Source organism: Sinocyclocheilus grahami, unplaced genomic scaffold (assembly GCF_001515645.1).
Source record: "Sinocyclocheilus grahami isolate Dianchi unplaced genomic scaffold, SAMN03320097.WGS_v1.1 scaffold1140.1, whole genome shotgun sequence".
Lineage (NCBI taxonomy): Eukaryota > Metazoa > Chordata > Actinopteri > Cypriniformes > Cyprinidae > Sinocyclocheilus > Sinocyclocheilus grahami.
In genome coordinates this window covers 165876-190131 of record NW_015506319.1, presented here as the reverse complement: position 1 = coordinate 190131, position 24256 = coordinate 165876, and the positions used below count along the sequence as shown (strand labels likewise).

Genomic DNA, 24256 nt, shown 5'->3' with positions numbered 1-24256 from the left:
TTTTAGTTCATTATCCCTGGTCAATAATAGTCAATAAACACCTGTGAGTGCAGTTCACAAAATGATGTCAAGTTGTCGGTTTTGGCGAGTATTCACGTAAACACACCCGGTTATGTCTTTAAATTAATCGCCAGTATATTGAACGCGTGCAGTCAGTTTTAAAGGGGCAGCAGCCTAATTGTTGCCTGTGTTCTTACCATTAATGAATCAACAAAAGAGAGAAAATCATTCACTGCTTTTGACTGAATCACTTTAGTCCCTAATAAGGATTCAACTAATTTTAAAGGGTTAGTTCACCCAAAACTAACCACGCCCATGCTTTACTCGCCCAAGGCATCCTAGGTGTATATGACCTTCTTCTTTCAGACAAATCCAAATATATAAAAATTATAAAAATAAAAATATATTACAAATTATATTAAAAATGGTCCTTGCTCTTCCAAGCTTTATAATGGCATGGGCGGGTATTTCTGTTCAACAGTCCAAAAGAAGTGCAATAAAGCGCATTCATCCATAATAAAACATGCCTCACACGGCTCCAAGGGGTGAATCTGTACCTGAAACCTGTGGCAAAATCTATGCATTTATGTAAGAAAAATATCCATATGTGACCTTGGCCCACAAAACCAGTCTTAAGACATAAATGACTGGGAAACCCGCCACAGCAATAATTAATCTCTCTTCCATTTTGATTAGGAACTAATGTGTGGTCGGAACCAAAGTTTACAGGACTGCGTTCTCTGGGACCCTCTCAAGCGGAGGAATTCTACATTCCGATTGGTTGCCGCCCAACAGTGTCATAGTTCATTACCATAAAGTTAAACTGATTTCAACTCTCCTTGACGCCCTCGCCGGCCAAGACGCGCCGCGCCGCTCCTCGCCGCTTTTCGCCGCCCGCTCACATTGAAAATGAATGTCTTCCGGTCACTTTGACGCTCTCGCCGCCGGCGGTGTGAACGCACAGTTAGGCTGTGTGCGCACGCTCTTCTGAATTGAGAATAGCCAACATGCATTATAAACTTATTTCAAATTAATCTGTTGGGGAGATCAAATGTGTAAGATAACGTTCACGTACTAACAAAAACATCTAAGAATGTATCTTTTATTCTCCAGTACTGAAAACAGAACTGATAAGGGAGCTTTGATATGCGCTGTGACGCAGTTCTTGCTAATTAAATTTTTTGTTCCTTTTTCTGTCATTTCGAAGCTTAAATTGCATACGGTTTTCTTTAGTTTTAATTTTGCCTAACTATCGATCTGACCCAGTAGACGCCATAATCCCACTCTGTCTCTCTCCCGTCCCATTTTCCTTTTCTTTTATTATTATTATTAATGGTGGGTGTTTACGCAGTTGGCTAGAGCAGTGCTGATTGGGGAGAACAGAGGTGCACTCACTCTTGCCCAGGGCAAGTAAGACTGCAACTCAAGGCTGGCAGTCATGCAAATGCTCTGGAACAGAGTAATATCGCGTCCACATCGCAGGCTTTTTGATTAGGAAATCGCAACGTCTCAAATCGCGATTTTGATTTGATTTTGATTAATCGCACAGCCCTACTTGAGGGTGAGTAAATCATGGGCTAATTTTAATTTTTGGGTGAACTAACCCTTTAATGTATATAAATAAATATATCTGCTTGAAAGAATGAAGGATGTTGTATACAAGTTGTTATAAAAAATGCATATAATATATATAACCATTTGTATTTCATTGAAAAGAGGACCATATTCTTGTTTCTTTATGAGAAGTGGAATTATTTAATTTTGAGATAAAGACATGTTATGTGTCACAGGAGTTAAATATGTGTCTATATTGCATATTCAAACCTTAATATCATTCATATTGCCAGGTTAATAGATGTTTTCTCAGAGAACATATGAGTTTGGAAATTTTAGAGAAATGCTTAATAAATGCATTATGCTGTAACTAAACCCATTAGATTTTAGTCAACTAAATCTACTGTAGATTTAGTCGACTAAAGTCTTATGATATTTAGTTGACTAAAACTAGACTAAGACTAAAACAATTCAGATGACTAAAATATGGATAGAATTAAATAGCATTTTAGTCCAAAGACTATGACTAAAACTAAATAAAAATGTGCTGCCAAAATTAACACTGCTGCTGGATGACACATGCCAGCCCTACTTGAAACACAACTATGCTACAGATGCCATCCATAAAACAGCACGCACAAGTGAATCAGGATGAAGTCTGTATCCTGTGCTTACCTAGTATGAGATGCAGTTTGGTTTGCGTCTGAAAGGCGTAATGGAGGGTGACCAGAAAGGGTGACTGGCGGATGTGTTCCAGTACCTGCCGCTCTGTTCTAGTGTGCTCAGCAGTCTTTGCCTTCTGAACAATGGCTGCTTTCTTCAGAACCTACAGGGAAAGAGATCATAAAATGATTTCATAAGATTATATTTTGAGAAATGGCAAAGAAACAAAATTGAATAAAACTGTACTTGTCCCTTTGTTTTGATTTTATCAGCCCAATTGTAGATATTGTAGATTTCTATTAGAAGAACCAGAGCACAGCGGCAAAAATGTGTTTTAAAAAATCCTCAGTTCTTCATATTAAGCACACACCTTTAAGTGCATATTTTTGTTTTTACTAACTGAAGGACAAGCAAAAATTAAAGTGTGATAACAAACGGTGCAAACCTTCATGGCATAGAGTTTGCCTTTATCGTGGCCGCTGATTTTTCTGACCAGGAACACTTTCCCATAAGCTGATAAAGAGAGAGAAAAACAGAGATGTAGCTATTTAAAGAGACAACTCAACCACGGAGTATGAGTCATTTCTATGCTTAAAGCACTTAAACTATGTTTTAAACACCCCAAAGAGCCACACATTATGCAAATCAGCATATGAACATCTTAATTGCAGTTGCATATGCTTATTAAACTGGAAAAGAAAATGTATTATGAATTACAAAAGCATACAATTATTACTTAAATGATTCTTGCTATTCAAATGTTGTTAATAAGCCAACATTAAACATGCACAAGCTGTTTGGGCATACACTAGGTCTGATTACGGGTCTGGTATCTCTAGTGGTCTAGCTGATTATTACCCTGAAAGACTGAAAAGAGGTATACAGCCCATTTTCAGAGAACTTGTGGATTGTAATCTCATAAAGGTGTACTTGTTTACGGAAAAATTAGCTAGATCTACTACTTGCTTTCATAATCATGCAAGTATATACATTGCCAATGACCTTTACGGGATGGATGGACAAACAAGTAAAGACAAACTGTAGTATGCAACAGAAATACTTTTGTACTTCAGTGCAGTGCTCTCACCTCCAGTGCCAAGCACTTTGAGAAGTTCAAAGTTCTCCATGCCAACTTTCTCAGTGTATCCTGTGAGGTTTGCTGAGAAGGGACAAACAGTGAATGTACACAACAAATTGCACTCTCAACCATTTAAATCCACACACACACACACACACACATATATATTAGTTCACTACTACATCAAATACATTTGATATAGTACACAGCACATGCAGATGCAAGACATTTGCACACCAAATATATATTTTCCAGTTCCATCTAACATTAGAGATATCCGAAAAGAAACAATAAAAGGTGCAATATTTTTTTTCTTCTAAAACCTAACACAAAAAGAAAATGGTTTACACTGGAAAAATAATCTGACTGATACTGATAATTAAAAACATATATGCCAACTTGTTGAAACAAATATGATGCCACTCGCAAATAAATAAACCACCAGTTTTGTTTTATGCAATCTGATAAAGTTGTAAAGATTCTCAAAAGAAAACACTGACAGAAAATTTAACAAAACGTAGCACATTATTACAATGTTTTTATGGGTATTCTTTGAAATACCAAGTAATAGGAAAATGATAATCATATCATACGAAGATATTTGATGCCATACCTATTCTTTTTTAAATATCCACACAGTACTTTAGAGTAAAAAGAGCCAGATATGAGAAATATTACGCTCACAAGTTGCACAAAATAATTTTGAAGTAACTTTAAGTTCCATTTAAATATCATGGTATATGATTAAATGTAATACATTAATAAAAAATAATGTAAATAAATTAATAATTAAATGCCATGATACACATCAAATTACATGAGCATCACCAAGACACAGTACAACCACTTTTGTAAAGAAATCAAAACACACCAGGTGAAATCTTTCAGTCAACTAACTTACCATTAGTGATCTCGTGTTTAACAGTGCAAACTTTACGGCGGGTTTCTTGGTCGGAGTCCTCGCCACTACCACTACTTTCCCCTGACATGATGTGTCTGATTTCTAGAGTATTTGATCAGTAAAGTGATTTTGACAGCCTGCTTTTCCAATGCACAGACATCTATATTATGTACGGCAAATGTCGACACACGGATTTCTTTTATAAAGCGAAACTTTGCACGTTATGACATGTTTTTGTTTTTGTTATTATCTCAGCTCAAAAATCCCTTTGACATCCTGCTGTGAACACTAATCTTCGCGCACGACCTAGATATTAATCTCCATTTTTGATAGGCGCGCGCACAGCCATACACTTCAATACCTTTCGAAACAAGACGACGATATTCGGTATTTTAACACTTGAACTACAGCTAATTGATTATAATGTGGGCCATAAATTGCTGTTATTTCCGTATTTCCAACTTCGACACAACTGTCATGAGGTCGTCCGCAACTGCAGTGAAGATCGCAGTCCATCAAGTGCGACTGTTCACATTTGAGCAGATCTCGTTACCGCTGTATTGCCAAAAAAACACACTTCAAATAAAACGATATTAGCTCTGCTAACGAGCTATACCCTGATAGCGTACGTGCTAACTATCAACCATGACATATCACGTTTAAAATGTCCCTAACAGCGGATTCACTAAAGCTGAACGGGCGTATTTTAGTCCTTTGCTCCTTCCTTCCGGGTGTAGTTGTGCCTGACTAGCGTTAAAATATGCGTTTGTTTTGGAAAGGAAATGAATTGAACGATAAATGCCTGGAAGAAAGTGTAGTAAGGATCATTTCAGCTACGGAAGCCGAAGTAGTGCTGTTCGAATCGCGAACCAATCGTTGTTTTGAACTGGTTCTTTCGGTTGATTTGAGATAATCGATTCGCTTTTTAAAGCACTCGAATTGTGGACTTGGATGTGTTCATTTTGTTTAAAAATGTGTGAGGTGAGGTTGGAAACATAAATATCGATCGGCTGTATATTGATATGTATACTTCGTGATAAAACATGATGTAAACATCCTTATGAAGTTATGCCGTGAACGAATTGATGATTCGTATTATGAATTGGTTCATTAGAATGAAAAGTTCGAACGAACCGATTCGCTCAAATGATTCTGACTTTCCGATAGTAAGCCGGAGTGCCGCTATTGGAATCGGTTTCAGAGCACGTCAGACGTGTAGGTGGCGAAAGAGAAAAACTGGTGCAATCCAACTTGCCAACTCCCGTGCTAAAGGACAGCCTCTCCCACTAACGACAGCAAGGCTTTTGTCTTGCACACCCTTTTTGGATCTCAAGTCGTATCTGCGTAATTCCTATGTCATGTGCAGTGTTGGGCAGTAGCTAGTAGCCTAACTTAGTTACTGTAAATTCTGTAATAATATTACTTTTTGCAGTAACTAGTTGTGCAACTAATTACTAATAAGATTTCAGTTATATTTAGGGGTGGGAATCACAAGAGGCCTCACGATACGATATTATCACGATGCTTGTGTCACGATACGATATTGTTGCGATTTTAAATATATTGCGATATATTGTAATTTATTACCCTTTTCCGGCTTCAAATTATGTTCCCAAAGGAAACTTTGACAACATCTGTTTTAACTAAAAAGAAACATTTCTCAGTTTGTTTATCTCACTTCAGTTTTATTGTTGCAGTGCAAAATGGGATTGTCAAGCAGACAAACTGACCAACACTTTCATGAAAACCATAAATGTTGTATGCAACTGGCAAACTCAACTATTTGTATTACAGTCTAATCTAGTCCACCTTAATTTAATGTAAACAGGTATGCACTGCTGTGCTACTACAGGTATTTTGAACAATGCAACTTGAAATTGTACTAAAAAGTTGTGCAGACCCTTCAGCAATTGGGGCATTTTAAATTACTGTTCAATTTAAATTAAATTAAATAAAACATGTAGTCTTACATCTAGGGATGCACCGAAATGAAAATTCTGGGCCGAAACGGTAACCGAAAATTCTGGATGCACTTGGCCGAAAACTGAAACCGAAAAATGCTTTGTAATGATTGTTTATTATTTTATTAAATAATATAAAGTAATTTTGTAAGACTTTTTAAATTTAACTCAGTTTTAATGATACTGAATAAAAAAAACACAAGCCAATAAAATAACCACACTTTTACTGAAAGTAACACAATAAAACTGGACAGAATTTATATTAATATTGGTAACACTTTACAATAAGGTTTATTAGTTAACTACTTTAGTTAATGAACTAAGAATGAACCATAGTTCTTCATCATTTACGAATCTTAGTTCATGTTAATTTCAGCATTTACTAATGCATTATTCAAATCAACAGTTGTGCTTGTTAACAGTTAATACACTCTGAATTAACATGAACTAACAGTGAATAACTGTATTCTCATTAACTAACATTAAGAAAGATTAATAAATACTGTAATAAATGTATTGTTCATTGTTCATTCATGATAGTTAATACATTAACTAACATTAACTAATGGAACTTTATCGAAAAGTGGTACCTTAATATTAAATATCAATATATTATTTTTATTCACTTCTATGTAACAGAATCAGATAAGTTGTTGTTGTTGTTGATGTGCTGGACCAACAAATCCGATCCTTGGAGGCTCCTCCTGGTAGCTTGCAAGATTTAAAGGATCTGCTGCTAATATCTTTGTGCCAGATACCACATATGTTTAGAGGTCCTGTAGAGTCCATGCCTTCATGCATCAGAGCTGTTTTGGCAACACGAGGGGGACCTAGACAATATTAGGCAGGTAGTTTTAATATTGTGGCCGATCAGTGTACTGTATATAGTGATAATGTAATTTTCATATTGGACGACAGGAATCTATTCTTTGGTCTTACAGTTTTGAATGACATCTTTAAAACCAACAAAGATAACCACTGCTAGACAAACCACACATTTGTATAGCTGGACTTTTGACTCAAAATGTTCTAGCTATTGAGATACAGCCCTTGTTAAAACGTCCCCATGAGTCATCTAACCCATGTCTCCAATATTATATTGTTAATGACAACATCAATATATAATATTGGTCTGTTAAAAGTGTTTTTTATATTTCACAAATCATAGATGATCACTTGACATATATACATATATCTGCATATGCATCTTCCCTCATGTATTAACGTGCTTTGTTAGATATAATCGGATGCAGTGAGTTTGAGTGCTTGAGCAGCAGTTTGCGTATTAAGAGATTAGCACAGGTTACAGGATAAAGGACGCAGACACACTGGGCTTTCACTGTGCATGCTGCCATCAATCATCATCCTTCATTATCTGTATCTGATATCCAGCTATTTATGTTTGTAAGAAAGTCTGTGCATGTCTACCTGGCTCATGCGATTTTGCAGATCTTTCTGCTTGCTTATTATGTGCATAAATGCACCTGAATGCTATTGTGTAGATGTGTAGAAGTTTGAAAGAAAGAATCAATAAAAAGACAGAAGCGGCAGAATACAGTCTGCATCTAGTTCCACAAAATATTACTACACGACAAAACGGTTCAAAATGTCAGATTTTATTAGACCTGAAAGTTTTCTGACAGTTCTGCGAGTGCAGTACAGTGTTTCATAGCAGAGCACTGAGCATCATCTACACCATCTTTTAACACTTACAATGCATTTAATTCCATGCTGAATGCAAAACAAAAAAGGCTTAATGACAGTGAAGTATTTATGTTTAACATGCAATTAACATTGGATGAGAAAATAATAATGGAGAATATGAAAATATGAAATCGTGTTTCTTCAGCTATATTATATATTTTATAATATATATTTTAATTAATAATTTCCAGCATCAAATAATTTGCTTGTCCACACTGCAAGCGAAAATACTGTTGATTCAAAACCTATTAGAACATACTTAATATACAGTACAGCAATGTGGAGGTTGATTTTAGGCCAGTGAGATTTCTTTATGGGTGGGGCTACCCAGTGTGAAGCTAAAGACATAGAAACCAATTAAAAGTGTGTCCTAGTATTTGTGAAGGTCGTGGCTGGTTAAAACAAAAACTTTGTTTTGGAAGAGAAAGTTTTATCTTCTCATGCCTGGGTAGTATACATGTAAGATTCAGATGATTAGAAGGGGCTTACCCTTGTGAAAAAGAAGTTCACTTCAGCATACTTTTAAAAAGAGTACTTATTACAGAAATAATATACTTTAAAAGAATTTACTTAAGTGCAAATTGAATGTAAAGTTTTTGGGTACTTAACTGCATGTTATTTACAATTAAATGAAAATATAGTTTAAATTTATGTTGCAATTAGTAATTTACGAATGCTTTTTTTGACCCACTTAAGTACATCTTTATATGTAATTTCATAATTACATAGAGTTGTCCATGGTTAAAGTGTGTTAAATGTACTGACAAATATAAAAATATAAATAATATAAATAAAAATACTGAAAACTAAAACATACTTTAATGTCATTTCTTTTGAAACATATATGTCATGTATTTAAATGTATGTGTAATTACACTCTTGTAATGATGAAGTTGCAATTAAAATTAAAATCAAATACTTTACACATGCTTCAGTAGGCTAGTCAATGCATCAAAATAAGTGTACCTCTGTAAAGCATGAAAAAACCTAACCTGACATTATAACAAAGTGCACTTTTTAAAAGTGTACTTAAGAAACATTATGAAAGTTGACTAAGTACACTTAAGTGGCCTTTTATTTTAGTAATGTTATATTACCTGCAAGTACAGTTTTTTTTTAAATATACTTTTAAGACTTGAAGTACACTACAAGTACACATTCACTACAGTTTAGCGCACTTCTTTTTCACAAGGGCATTGATTTGCGTCTTTCTGTTATTCCAATCATTTACATACATCCATGTGGTAGAGTAGTATTACAACATAGGCTATATTACACAATCAGCCTCTTTTAGGTGTATGACATGATTTTGTAAATGGGAAGAAATAAAATAGAACTTTCTGTTAAGAAACTGCTCAGTCATTCAAATATTCAACCATTCATGGTGGAAATGTTATCATAATGCTAGTCATTTCCCAGACATAGCTGCACCAAGTTCCCCTGACAGGAATGAACAGACGTTTACTCACCCCAAGACTAACAATATCATATGTTTGCCATAAATAATTTATTAATTTATTTGAGAATTTTACAATGTTCATTTATTTTAGAAACAACCATTTTAGTGTATTAATGAAGTATACAACTCTTTGAGATGTAGGTCATTAAGACTGATATATAAAAATACCAAAACGTAAATTATTTGAGATGTAGGTCATTAAGACTGATATATAAAAATACCAAAACGTAAATTATTTGATTAGTTGTCAGTACTCTCAGCCTCCAACTGGAAACATTTCAGTGGTCAGATAAATCTGACTCTTTAGCTGGTGGTTGTTCCAGTGGCCCCTGCTTCCAGTTTGGCTTCAGGAGGTGTTACCTGGTTCAGCAACAGGAGCTTCAGCACAGGATCCACGTACTCCATGAAGGTCTCCTTCACTCCCTTCTCAAGCAAGTAGCCCTCGGTTTCAATCTCCACATTCTCCTGTCCAGCAACAGCCTCCATAGACGTCTGCAGGAGGCGCACACTGGCCAACACTGAGCTCTGTAGAAAAAATGCAATTGACATGGAATATGAGAAAATGGGTAAAAATAGCTAGTTTGTAGAAGTAAAATCTGGTCTAATAAACCTGTCATTGCATATTTTAAATGTTGTTCACTCTTTGATGAATCGCTTTTGTTGTTCGCTTTGGATAAAAGTGTCCGCTAAATGCGCAAATGTAAACGTAAGTAACATATGCAAGCCTACAACAAAATACAAGTAAATATACATGCATGTGGAAATCTATTTAAGCTATTAACTTTTGGAACTTTGGGGGGTTATTTCCCATATTACGGGTTTAATTATAATTTATTAATTATAATTGATATTATGTAGTAACCTACCCTACCACACAAAATATATAATTTGCTGTATTGCAATTTACTAGTGTTTGTTTGTTTGTTTGTTTGTTCTAACTGGTTGGCAAAAATACATTTCAGTCACTGTAATTAATGCTATGCAATACATTATGCTAAATCTGTAAAGCTGCTAAAAAATTTAAAACTAACATTAATTAAAATTATCAATACATTTGTTACAGTATGTTAATGTTAGTTAATAAAAATACAACTGTTCTGTTAGTTCGTGTTAGATCAGATCCATTAAATAATATTAACAGCTACAAATTTTGATTTTAATAATGTGTTAGTAAATGTTGAAATTAAGAAACTAAGATTAATAAATGCTTAGAACAATATTTGGTAACATTTTAGTATAGGGACTAATTCTCACTATTAACTAGTTGATTATTAGCATGCCTATTATTAACATATTGGCTGTTTATTAGTACTTATTCTGCATGACCATATTCTACATCCCTAATCCTACCCAATACATAAATTTAACAACTACCTTACTAACTATTAATAAGCAGAGAATTAGGAGTTTATCGAGGCAAAAGTTGTAGATAATGATTTGTTAATAGTGAGAATTGGACCTTAAAATAAAGTGACACTTTATTCATTGTTAGTTAATGTTAAATAACGTAGTTAACTCATGTTCACAAATTGAACCTTATTGTAAAGTATTCCCAAATTTAGCTTTTGTAGCATATGATACATGGTACAAGGAATTCAAGGGAACTAAACTGGCAGATTAAATTGTCAACAAACTAACTGATCTTAGTCGGGGTAGTATATGTGATGTGAATGAAAACAAACTGGTGGTCTGTTCAATGTCTCCTCAATGGGTTATACTGTCTTGAAAGGGGATTGAAGAAATGTATGTCTATCCCTTGGAGTCTCATTTTCATTTATGCCAAAATAAATATAGATTATACCCTGATGGTCCAAGGTCCATTGTCTACACGCAAACCTTTAACAGTGTACCTGAAGCAGGAAGATAGACAGAACTACAGCTCCAATAGTGTTCATCAGCCCCATGTAATAGTTGACCAGGGCTTCTCTGCAACCACGAATGAAGATGTTGAGTTCTTCGGTCTGGTGGTCGTAGTTGTAGTGGGCAGTGTTGTTGGTGATTTTGTACTGGATACAGGGTCTGGGAGAACTAGGGTTACAGCAACTGAAGGGCACACCGTCAACCAAGTAACGGCCATCCACATTGCTCTTAATGCGGCTGGAAGATTGAGAAGAAATTGGAAGAAAAGAACCTTGAATCATCATTGCAAACTGTTATGAAATTGCTGCTCATAAAGTTACCAATAGTTCACTTAAAACTTTCTTACTTCATGGTTTTAATTTCATTGTACTCAATATGTACTCCAAGTCCATATTTCAACTTGGTATTAGAATTTTTCTTTTGTGATCAGGGGCCGTATGTATAAAGCCGCTCAAAGTAAAAGTTTAGTCTTAAGTGTGTCAAAATTCTAAGAATTCCTAGACTTAAGAATAAGAGTGATTCATAAAGGTTCCTAAGTGTTAAAAGAGGTCTCAGCTCCTAAATTATTTAAGAGAGCTGGAGAGGTCTCCTAAACTTAGTTAGGAGTAATAAGATGGCCGAAAAGAAGGGACGACAAACACTTTCCAGCGAAAATATATTGGACTTATATGATAATATGGAGTTGATAAAACGATACAAACGTAATTGTAAAGATCAAAAAGTCTTTTTCGATAAAAACTTTAACTGATAAAGTGAAAAATTTAATAACCTCTTCCACTCAACAAGTCAATGCTCTAACGGCAGACATGAAAGTAGTAATACATTTTTTTTGGCTGGAAAATTGGAAGAATGCAGCAATGCACCGGTGATGACACAGTAAGCAGGTTCTTACATATTGTGGCACTAACCCCACCAAACACAACAGTGGCCAAACGTGATGTTTTGATTGTTTTTTTTATGACCCAACATTTCACTTAAACCGTCAAAATACAAAGGACAAAAAAAAACACTGACCAGTGTTGCCAACTGCTTTCAATTGAAAGTAGCTAAAACTGGTCACTTAATGTTGCTAGATGACCTCATAAAGGTGAGTTCACTGATCTATATTTATATTTATATAGATCAGTGAACTCGCCTTTATGACATCATGGGAGAGTTTCGGAATGTAGATAATGTTTGTCCAAGAAATTGATTTTGTTGCTAGGTTTTTGAAAAAAGTCTCTAAAGGGATGCGGAAGTCACTAAATCTCGTGACAAAATCACTAAATTGGCGACATTGGCACATTGACTACAACATACGTTATTTACATTTCATTGGTCCTCTTGTTTTTACATTTGTTCATAATGTCTTTGTATGATAGCATGGCCAAAAATTATGACCGCAAAATTTGGCCTGTTTCATTGCATTATTATCACAAGTAAAACAACTGACTAAGCAACTATGCAATATTTTTACAAAATCTTGCACATTTTTTTAAAAAATTAAGAATGAAAATATGTCAAATTTCCTAGGCCGGACATCACTTTTGGCCACTACTATATGGCAGTTTATTAAATTTTCAACTGACCGCCAAACCATAATGCAAAATCAACTTTTGTGAGGATTGTGGGCTTTCCTGGAGTTACTGGAGCCGTTGATGGAACTCATGTTCACATCATGGCTCTAACTGTAAATGAGGAGACATACCATTAAACAAAGCATTATTAATAATTTGTGATAATTTTGCACAATGCAAAGCATTTAAAAATACATTTAAATTAAAATATTTCAGTCTTAATTAAATGATTTTATTGTAGTCACTTTAAATGATTCGTGCTGTGCTGCTGTGACTTTACATGAGCAGGCTCACTATTGGCTGATTCAGAGGTCGAGGTCGGCCATTTGGTGTTGACATCATTGTAGTCCTTAGTTCACAACACTTAAGTGTCAGAATCAGTCTTAGACGTTACTGAAAGTTGCTTTTAGCGTCTTTATAAAAGTTTCCTACTCTTAGAAAAGTCCTACTTTTTACTAAGAATTTTTTGACACTTAAGTCAAAGCTTAAGACTATTTTTAAGAGCATTTCTGAGAAGTTTTATACATACGGGCCCAGGGCCCATATTCACAAAACATCTTAAGTCTAAAAGTAACTCATAACTCGCCGATTTAGGAGAAAACCTTAAAAATAATGGGCGTGTCAGTCCTAAATTTAGGACTCCTACATTTTTGCTCTAAGAGTATATCACAAAGCTTTTTAGTGCTAAAACTAGCTCCTAAATCTGTCAAGTCAAGTCAAGTCACCTTTATTTATATAGCGCTTTTAACAATACAGATTGTGACAAAGCAACTGAACAGCATTAATTAGGAAAATAGTGTCAATAATGCAAAATGACAATAGTAAACACTCATTTTTCAGTTAAAGACAGTTCATCATTGAATTCAGTGATGTCAACATCCAGCTCAGTTTAAATAATATCTTTGCAATTATGTCAACGATAACGCTGGAAATGAAGTGTCCCCAACTAAGCAAGCCAGAGGCGACAGCGGCAAGGAACCAAAACTCCATCGGTGTGAAACGTTAGGAGTAGTGAAGAGAACTCCTAAGTCACTAAGACCAAGTCACAAACTATCCTAAAATGGCTGTTGCTGGCAGTCTGCCTCAGAACAGAAACATTTTAGAAACGTTTGACAATAATGAGCTTTTAAAAATGTGTCGCCTTAATCGTGAGGATATTATGACTGTTGTTTTCATTAACAAGTTGGGCAAGAACTAACAGCTGTTCTTGCATCCAGTTTGGTTTTCTTTTACATTTACATGCCTCACTAGCCATGATTATTCTACTCTGTTAATTAAAAGGTTGTTTATATGCATATCTGCTAAGTGTTTACGAGGAGCACACATGTAAGAGGCTGACAATTAACTGAACATACAGTGGGTACGGAAAGTATTCAGACCCCCTTAAATTTTTCACTCTTTGTTATATTGCAGCCATTTGCTAAAATCATTTAAGTTATTTTTTTTCCTCATTAATGTACACACAGCACAATTAGTGACACTTAGCCTGCTTTTTAAAATCTTTATTTGAATGTGCATATTTTTTCATTTTTAAACTTTTATCTGAATATGGCTCTACAATACTCTACAATTCTATGAATAAATCTCTGACAGAGACCCCTCCCCTCAGCCAATCACTGTGTGCATAGTTAGTAAGCATGCTAACGTCATCCATAGCAATGAGGTCAACCCCGCCCTTACTCTTATCATAAGACTTCTCTCTATTCCTTAGTAAAAGTTTGTCTCAGCAGCTTTGTGAATAGGTTTTAAGAGAAAACTCTTAGCTAAAATCTTTTACCTCTATTTAGGAGAACTCTTAGTGGTAAGATAAAATGTTTTGTGAATACGGGCCCTGATAACAAGTCATCAGCCAAGACACTTTTCACACCAGATATTAACATGACTCTTAAATGCATTTTTGTAAACACTTGTGGTCCTTTTTTGTGGATGGTCTCAGATTTTGTGACTATACTGAATATATGAACGGTTTTGGACACTTAAGACACTCTTAACAATCATGAATGACACTGCGTTAGAATATAAAATAAATGATGTTAGAGCTTTTCCCAGAACTAACTGAGCCATATTCGTCTGAAAGTGATTTATAATGGATGCATGAAGTATTAAGTTCTCCTCAAGTGTCCTTAGGTGTCTTAAATAGAGCAAATAGAGATGGTAAAGGTATAGTCAACCCAAAAATGAAAATTCTCTCATTTACTCACCTTCATGTTGTTCTAAATCTGTATACATTTCTTTACTTGGTAACACTTTAGTTTAGAGACCAATTCTCACTATTAACTAGTTGATTATTACTGTAGCAAGCATATTTCTAGCATATTTGCTATTTATTAGTACTTATAAAGCACATATTAATGTTTTATTCTGCATGACCATATTTTAGATCCCTCAATCTTACCCCTTAAACAAATTATGAGTTTATTGAAGCAAAAGTCGTAGTTAATAGTTAACAGTGAGAATTGGTACTCAAACTAAAGTGTGACCCTTTATTCTGTGGAAAATAAAAGAAGAAACATTCTTCAGAATATGTTCTTTTGTGCTCTGCAGAAGAAAGTCACACATTTGGAACGGCATGAAGGTATGTAAATGATGACACTATTTTCATATTTGGATGAACTACTGTATCCTTTTAATACTTTGAATTGACATTCCCATTGACTCACTCCTTAACTTCCTTAGAGCTGAAATCCAGGTAACGGTTGCTGATCCACTGCACCTCAAACCAATCCTTGTAGTCGTTATTACCACAGCACTGGAACTCCATCTGAAGGCGATCAATGGTCTGCTTCTGGAAGCAGCGGCCTGGAGTGTCGGTGTCCTTGTAGAAGCGGATACCGTTCTTCAAGCCGATTTTCAGGGAGGTCTCCAGGCTGCCCTTCATGACGTAACTCAAGATGACTGAAATCAGCATGAGGGTGGTGAAGAATATTGAGCATCCAAAATAGGGCTTCAGGAAGGTCTTCCATTGTTGAAAACGCCCAGGATCTAGGGCATCCTGGCAGATTCGACTGGCAAAGTAATTAATGCCCATCGAAGCAAGACCCACAATAATCAAGGTATTGGGCACACAGTGGATGTCTGTGTTGTCCATTACCTAAAGGAAAATATGTTGATGTCAGTCCCTTTTTATTTATTATTTCAGTTAAAGTTTATTCAAATTTATTTTAATTCAACTGTAACCCTAACCCAGTAAACAAATGTTTTTGTTTTGTTTTGTTTTATTCCAGTTAAGCCTGGCTGTAAGGCTCTTTTACACGGAATTAACTGATTAACTTGCCATTGCATATATATTAGGGTAAATCAGAATCATTCTCATTTTTGGACTGGTCATTTAGGTCCCGTTTTCATTAGTGCTTTTTCGTTTTAAAACGGTGTTGAAAATGATCCTCGTCTACACTGGCGTTTCGAAACGATCTCTGTCTACACTACACAACTGAAAACACATGTCACGTGACCATTCATGCAGCTACAACCATAGATATGTATAAGTGGATCCCTATTATTTAGATGGCGGATGCGTCTACGTGCTTGGAGCAGTTAAATGGGGAATCTACCTATACACATCTATGGGTACAACAATGAGCATGATGTTATTGTTTACAGGATAAGCGCGAATGAGGGCAGCCACGCCATTGTTTTCAAAAGTCTCCGTTTACACTGAAACGCAACCCCGGAGTTCCCTCTCGAGCTTTCACGAGACATTTCTCCGTTATGGGATCTCCTTCCCTTCCAACCTTTCCTGAAGTCCTATTGGCTCACGCCAGTCCAAATGACTGGCCAATTGTCGAGAAGTATGCAAATCGCATGCAAATACTGATGCACTTGAGAGGCAGTATAAAATGCAATACACGCGACAATTACATCAGAATCTTCTCCTTCACTTTGCTGAATAACCTAAGAATATGGCTTATAAACTATTACAGCTCACAGTTACGGTTCGCTCATCAGAGGGCGGTGCCTGGATTGCCGCTCCTCTGCAGCGTTCAGGTGAGTATGACATTTTTCTTCAGATGTCAGATGAGTCCGTCTGCCCTCTATCAGTGGTGGACCTTAAGGACTCTGGTGATGAGCTCATGCCGACAAAATGTCCGCATTCCTCTCCTCATGTTCCCCTTCTATGGCGGAGCGGAGTGCCGAGTACAGATACTGGAGCTAAGGGTTTTCATGTCGCCACAGATGCCACACGACCCACTGTCTAAAAAGTGTGCATCTCCCCGCCTCAGAGCGGCATTCTGCCGTGTGCAAAGCACAATCACTGGCTCCTCACTCGTTCACATGATACCAGCCCCTCATCAGCGGCTACCGTGTTTGGAAAACACTGCTCTCTTATTCACACGATACCAGCCCCTCATCAGCGACTGCCATGTTTGGAAGACACTGCTCTCTTATTCACACGATACCAGCCCCACATCAGCGGCTGCCGTGTGTAGAGGACTCCGCTCTCTCACTCATTCAGGGCGATATGCAGCCCCCGCTTCAGTGCGGTGACAAGCGCTTCAGTCGCTTACCCACTCACCAGCAGTAAAGCGGCAAGGAGTCACCTGATGCCCCTGCTCAGAAAAGCGTGCGAAGGCGAGGAGTCACCTGATGCCCTTGTGCAGAAAAGCGCGCGAAGGCAAGGAGTCACCTGATGCGACTGTACGGAAAAGCGTGCAAAGGCGAGGAGTCACCTGATGCCCAGGCGCGCGTCTTATCAGCCTTCCAGATTTTGCTGGAATATTACGTCAGTTGTTCACGCCCCTACGAAGTGGTGTTCAACTAGGGCGTATAGCCATTCACAGTCTGTAGTGACAGGCGCAGATGCCACCGCCCACACCGGTTAAAAAGCAGCAGACTGCGAGATCGAGGTCTTCTTTGGCGCATGGCTCATCGCAGTGCAGGGACACCAGGCCTGCGACAGCTGCTGCCAGGAGCCGGATGTGCGGAGAAATGTGTAAAGGAACCCGGGAAGAGGCACTACGGCAAGTGGAGGAGCTTGTTCAAATTTGTGTTTGATGTGTGTGTGGGATCATTAAAAAATGCATACATGTGCACAAAATAGCTTTTTCCTCCTCACTCAGTCAATGTAGCGCCGCTCGCCCCGCCTCAGAGCAGTGCAGAGCCGCTGCTCACATATGTTATAGCCGCGCAGCACTCGCCGCCGCATCCAACGACCAAGCCGCTAAAGCCGCTATGTCAGTTCCTGAGCGCGTGGAAAACTATTCCGGGAATCTCGTGCTGGTTACTCGGTGTGATAGAGCGTGGGTACGCCCTTGAATTCAGACGCAGACCACCCTGTTTCAACGACGTAGTGAAGTCTCTAACATTGCCTCAAAATGCCCTGGTTCTGAGACAAGAGGTATGCAACCTGCTCGAAAAAGGAGCGATAGAACGAGTCCCTCCGAGCGAGCTGGAGAGCGGGTTTTACAACTGCCATTTTGTGGTGCCCAAGAGAGATGGAGGACTCCGCCCGATTCTAGATCTCAGGCCCATCAACAGAGTGCTCTGCAAGCGTCCGTTCAGCATGATAAAACAGATCCTGGCGCGAATTCGCCCCGGTTACTGGTTGCGTCTGTGAATTTAAAGGATGCGTACTTTCACATTCAGATAGCAGTGCATCACAGACGCTTTCTGAGATTTGCTTTCGAGGGCACAGCGTACCAGAACTCTGTTCTCCAGTTTGGGCTGGCTTTGGCCCCGCGCACTTTCTCGAAGTGCATGGACGCAGCTCTCGCCCCCCTCAGAGCGAGTGGGATGCGTGTTCTCAATTATTTGGATGACTGGCTGATCTTAGCTCAGTCACGGGACACACTATAGACAGCCATATAGACAAACTGTTTCATCACTTGGAGTTCTTTGGGCTATGTGTGAATGTGCGTAAGAGCATTCTCGCCCCGAGTCAGTCTATAACGTATCTGAGAGTGTGCTTCGACTCAGTGGAGATGCGTGCTCGCCTCTCTCGGGAGCGCTCGGTGGCCATTTTGTCTTCCCTGCACCACTTCAGACTGGGCAGCTCTGTTCACTTGAAGCAATGTCAGAGGCTGCTGGGACTCATGGCAGCGGCATCAGTATGTCATTTGGGTTTACTACACATGCGCCCGCTACAGTTATGGCTGAAATCTCGAGTCCCTTGGACGGCGTGGACTTTGGACCGTTTGCACATCGCGGTCTCCCGCGGCTGCATCGAAGGCAAAGATCTCTTCAGCCGGGGGCTTCCCCTGGGCTTGATGACGTCATGTGTCGTGGTCACGACGGACGTGTCGACTCGCAGATGGGGAGCAGTGTGCGAGGACATGCCGGCTTCAGGGCTGTGGTCAGAACCTCAGAGCCGGTGGCACATAAACCGCTTGGAGCTGGAAGCAGTGTTCTTAGCTCTAAAGGATTTTCGGCCGCAGCTGGAACAGCGACATGTACTGATTCGCACCGACAACGTCTGTGGTGTCGTACATAAATCAACAAGGGGGCATACGATCCAAGGCTCGGTACAAGCAGGCAGCGAATCTCCTGCTATGGATGGACCGTCACTTTCTCTCCATCAGAGCAGCGCACATCCCCGGTCTCCTGAACCGTGGGGCAGAAATGCTTTTAAGGAAGGGGATTCCTCAAGGAGAGTGAAGGCTGCATTCCGAGTCAGTTCGGATGATTTGGACCCACTAGGGGAGAGCGGAGGTGGATCTGTTCGCCATGAGCAAAAATGCGCACTGCCCGCTGTTCTTCACCCTGTCTCACTCCCGGCTGGAAGGGGACGCTCTGACATTGCGCTGGCCAGCAGCTAGGTTGTATGCATTCCTCCAATCAAGATAATGCAGCTGGTGATATGCAAGGTTAGGGAGGAGGAGGCTTCGGTGACACTCGTCGCCCCGAACTGGCCGAACCAGCCTTGGTTCCCGGAGCTGACAAAGCTGCTGGTGGCGCCACCCTGGCCGATCCCCATCAGGAAGGATCTGCTGTCTCAAACGAGCGGCTCGGTGTGGCACCCCAACTCGGAGTTATTGAGCCATCATTTGTGGCTGCTTCGGGGATATCAGAGGAGCTGACCGCCCTGCATTCTCATGTGCTTGATACGCTCTCGGAGGCGCGGATGCCCTCCACGACACATTTCTACACTCTAAAATGGGGAGTGTTTGTGGTGCCGTGATGTTCATATCGACCCGGCTGCTTGCTCCGTGTCAGATGTTCTGCGTTTTCTACAGTACAGGCTTGATAGTGGATGTCCACCATCAACACTGGCCGCTATTGCCTAGTTTCGTTCCCCGCTGGGCTGGCAATCGATCGGTAGGCACGCTCTGGTGGTGAGTGTTCTTAAGGGGGCGAGGAGGTTGCATTCCCCGCGTCCGCCTTCAGTTCCACCCTGGGACCTAGAGGTGGTGTTAAGAGCTCTTTCACAACCACCATTGGAGCCTTTAGCATCCATTGCTATGAAGGAGCTATATCTCAAACTGCATTTCTTCTTGCCCTTGCTTCAGCTAAGCGCATAGGGGATTTTCATGTGTTTTCTGTGGACAGCGATTGTATTCGCTTCGGACCCGGTAACTGCAGCGTCACTCTCCGGCCGAGACCGAGCTACGTGCCCAAATCACTATCTACCCCTTTCAGAGCACAGACTGTTTCACTGTCTGCCCTTTCTTCTGAGTCACCAACCTCGCGTGATGCGGACACTCAGATTTCGGTGTGCCCCATCAGGGCTTTGAGGATGTTCATTGACCGTTCTATTGCCAGCTTTCGACAATCTGACCAGCTTTTCGTGTGCTACGGTGGTTGTGCGAAGGGCCGGGTCATGTCAAAAAGGAGGCTTTTGCCACTGGATTGTGGACACTAACACGGCTGTTATACGAGTCAAGGTTTGGAATGTCCTTTGCACATTAGGGCCCACTCAACAAGAGCTATCGCCTCCTCCTGGTCGTGGTCGAGAGGTATGTCTATTCAGGATATATGCTTTGCAGCCGGCTGGTCTTCTCAGAATACCTTCGCCAGGTTTTACAAGCTGGACGCTCAGTCCTTAGCCTCCCAAGTGCTGCCGGTGAGTGACTGATTCACGTTTATGCTACCTCTATTCATGTGTTTGCTGCCTCGCACAGTAATTACTCTGCGCAGCCCTATATGCTATTGTTGCTGTTGTCTGCCCTGTACTCAGTGCAGCTCCTGCTATTCAGTGTCTAATTCGATTGGTGTACCATTTTCATCTTATGTGTTATACTGTTGCTTAACACCGTTATCTCTGTGCAGCCCCCCCCCCCCTCACAATACTGTGATTGTTGTTGCTTCTGCCCTGTTTCTCAGCGCAGCATACATTATCACTGACCAGATATGCAAATTTCGTATATACCTGGGCTTTAGACGCTCATTGGCTTGTCTCCACCTATCAGCTGCAAGCCCGCCTAACAAGCGTCGCTATTGGTTGTGGGTATTGTGTGTTCTATCTTCGCTGAGTATGTGACTTGTACAGGCTGCTCGTAGCCTCTCTCATGGCGGGATTGAATATCGTTCTGGCGTGACTATGGACTGGCGTGAACCAATAGGACTTCTGGAAAGGTTGGAAGGGAAGGAGTTCCCATAACGGATAAATGTCTCCGTGATGTCTTGTTCCCGCTCTCAGGGAACCGAGGTTACGATAGTAACCGGAGACGTTTTCAAACTAAAACGGGGTCTGCATCATTTTCAAAAGTCTCCGTTTTCGAAGGTGGAAAACGCCGGAGTAATGTAAACAATAGGCATAACCGTAGCAAAAGGTATGTGTCTTAAAACGAAAACGCACTAATGTAAATGGGTCGTTAAGGGTGTACTCACACTAGGCATGGTTGCCACTCCCCCACTGGCCTGCACTCACACTTGCACTAAATTTTCCGGGCCAGAGCACGCTTACGTCATGTGCGAGATAACGGAGAAACCCACTTTTGCTAATATTCTGCCTTATAAATTTGTAATTTATGCCGTGCCTTGATTTCACTTGTAAATATAAGAGAATTATTACGGAGGCAGCTGACGTTAATGAAAGAATCTGCAGCTTTAAATCGCAGACTAATTCCAGTTCATCAATAAGGTGAGAACCAGACCCATTATAAACGTAAATATACTTGATTGAATTAAATTAATTGAAAAGTGCAGTGTAGTAGCAGTAATAGAATATGTTTGCGGTCATAATGATGACAGTAGCCCACACAAAATAGTATCTGTTCCATGCTCCGGCGCGGTTAGCGCTCACACTGCATGCATACCGCGCCTGAGCCCAACCGAACTGTGTCCTGGCCCACCTCTTCCAACCGGGCCAGGGCCGGCTAAACGAACTACGCCCGAGCACGGCACGGAGCGCTCACACTAGGCAAACAAACCGGGATTTGGGGGTCAAACGCCTAGTGTGAGTACACCCTTAGTTAATATATAATGAAGAACATGCAAAAATTATTTGTAGTATCATGCTATGCGTAAACGTGCATGTCAGTTAAAATAATGGTTTGTAAAACTACAAAATTATATATGTCCTGCTTAAGACCGATGCCAGTCTTTATCATCAGGTTGATAATGACCCATCTAGACTGTTGAAGAGCTCCTTTGTGAAGGACAGCTCCTTAAGCCTATTATGACCAGCTTAGATCATATTTATATTCACATAGGTTAATCCCTGCCAGATATTTCTGAAACGTTTGAGCTCTTCACATATTTGTTTATTAAGACATTTACAATGTCTTACAATTTATTGTCAATTAAGATAAAGATTCTATAAACTTATATAAACTAAATCAAAGACACTAAAAAACATGCAAACTGTACAAAATGTTAATTGCTAAAGATTGAATGTCAATGCCAGTTTTGAAATTCCAAACTAATCAGGACGTCATTATGTAATGCATTAAATTAATGGCAAAGAAACAAAAAGCAAATTAAAAATATGAGGGTTATATGGATACCTCTCCCCTCCTTCGAAGCTCAGTCTTTAGGAAGCATCCTAAAGTGAAGGTAACCGCTCCACCCAGAGTTGCCAACCATGAGAGCAGCCACAAACCCTGTGCCAGCTTGGCCCTTTTCTGAAAAGTGAACTTCATCTTACCCACAACCATTGTGAAAGAGTATTGTGATGTAAACCCGAGAAAAAGGAAGACTAGTAGAGTGTGGAAAAAATGCAGAAGTGTTCAAACGTTGTCGAAATGCGAACTCTCTGAAAGAGGTGCTGAGAATCAGACTGAAACTGCTGGCGCTTCAAATGATCTGTGAAAAAATAGGTAACTTTGTGTAAATCCGTTAAGTTCCCTTTCTTTGTTAGAATACGAGATCAATTCAGTTTCATTCAAACAGCGCAGCCGATATTCTGTATGTTGTTGTCATTTAATCTGTTAGCAAAGGTCAGTCCAGATTTTTTGGTGGTGATCCCCCCGTAGCGATGCTAAAATGAGCCAGATGCCCACTCAATGGTGAGAGTGGTGCCCTTGCACCTCCATGCCCATGGTTGGGTGAGACACACTGGATTTGGCCAAAGTTAGAGGTCTTGGGCGTCTTACCTGTAATCCCTAAACTATCCTATTACAACGGCCCTCTCCAATGGGAAACAAGGCCACTGTCTGCCCAGCAAAGCCAGTGGTGCATCGCTGCATTGCGTCACGTTTGTAGAGGATAAAGATGATGAATAACGACAAGGAAGAGATTGGAAGGGCTGGGATTTGCCTTCCTTCAAAGGTCAATCTAGTTATAGGGAGTCTCAGAAGTGAAGATAATCAATTTATTGAGGCATGAGAGCAGCCATAATTTCAGCGCCAACTTGACCCTTCGCAAACAACTCATTCATTTTAAAATGTGGCTCATGTAAATGAAAGGGCAGGTCCTGTTCTTGTACTTAAATGTAAATCTATAACGCTATTTAGACAGTGGGCCTAAAAAACTGTAATTTATACATCATTTATTTGTATTGATTTTCTGCACTTTCTAACCTTAACCCATTTGTGGAACAGATGGCAAAATGTTATTTATCAATGAACTTCACTCTTAAAAAATTTAAAGAAATAAAGGATTCACCCTTTATGGGAACCTAGGACCTTTTTTATAATAATAATAATAATAACAATAATAATAATTTATTACAATGTAATAAAATCAAGTCATTCTTAAATCTTCTCAGCTTTTTAACTAAATAGTCGTTTGCAGCCTGTTTGCGGTCCTAGCAAACATCATTGCCCTTCACGTTTTGTGTGATGGATGAGAAATAGCTGTTTTTGAACTTTGCTAAGAAATCATTGGCTTTTGATTTAATTCCAGTTTTATTTAAATGACTAGTTAGTTGACATTAAATATTTTTAGAAATATGAATTATTTAATGTTTTGTGGTGTGACATGCTACATTCCAACTGTAAGTTTGTTATTATTTTAAACAACATTTTGTGAATTATTTTTAGTTGTTTGCATGCAGCTTCTATGACTTCATATTAATTGGGAGACTACATTAAATAATTTTATAATTAAAAAAATAATAAAAATAACTTTTTATAATTGAGTTCTTTACACTGCATGGAAAAATAAAATTAACTATTCATGTAAAAAGGGTTTTTAAAAAATCAA

At 39.1% G+C, this 24256-nt stretch overlaps 2 protein-coding genes across 5 annotated transcripts in view; both read right to left on the bottom strand.

Annotated features, from left to right (window-relative positions):
• rps6ka4 (ribosomal protein S6 kinase, polypeptide 4) overlaps window positions 1-5094 on the bottom strand; it is a 34863-nt gene extending 29769 nt beyond the window's left edge. For all 3 annotated transcript variants that reach the window (XM_016252937.1, XM_016252938.1, XM_016252939.1), the window contains exons 1-4: window positions 4197-5094; window positions 3305-3376; window positions 2663-2730; window positions 2230-2380 (exon numbers count right to left, since the gene is read on the bottom strand). In XM_016252937.1, coding sequence (XP_016108423.1) covers window positions 2230-2380; window positions 2663-2730; window positions 3305-3376; window positions 4197-4284 — 379 coding nt within the window. In that variant the 5' untranslated portion in view covers window positions 4285-5094. The remainder of the gene's footprint in view (window positions 1-2229; window positions 2381-2662; window positions 2731-3304; window positions 3377-4196) is intronic.
• Window positions 5095-6807: 1713 nt separating this feature from the next.
• On the bottom strand, window positions 6808-23185 carry rom1a (retinal outer segment membrane protein 1a). Of its 2 annotated transcripts, none has more exons than XM_016252936.1 (5): window positions 22618-23185; window positions 15397-15827; window positions 11171-11417; window positions 9681-9845; window positions 6808-6987 (listed from the first exon to the last, which is right to left on the bottom strand). In XM_016252936.1, exons 1-5 carry the CDS (start codon window positions 22765-22767, stop codon window positions 6958-6960), a joined length of 1023 nt encoding a protein of 340 aa, XP_016108422.1. In that variant the 5' UTR covers window positions 22768-23185; the 3' UTR covers window positions 6808-6957. The 2 variants fall into 2 exon arrangements, with proteins under 2 accessions (XP_016108422.1, XP_016108421.1); XM_016252935.1 differs by lacking the exon at window positions 6808-6987 and adding an exon at window positions 9049-9476 and having other exon boundaries at window positions 9607-9845; window positions 22618-23184.
• Between the last annotated feature and the right edge of the window lie 1071 nt (window positions 23186-24256).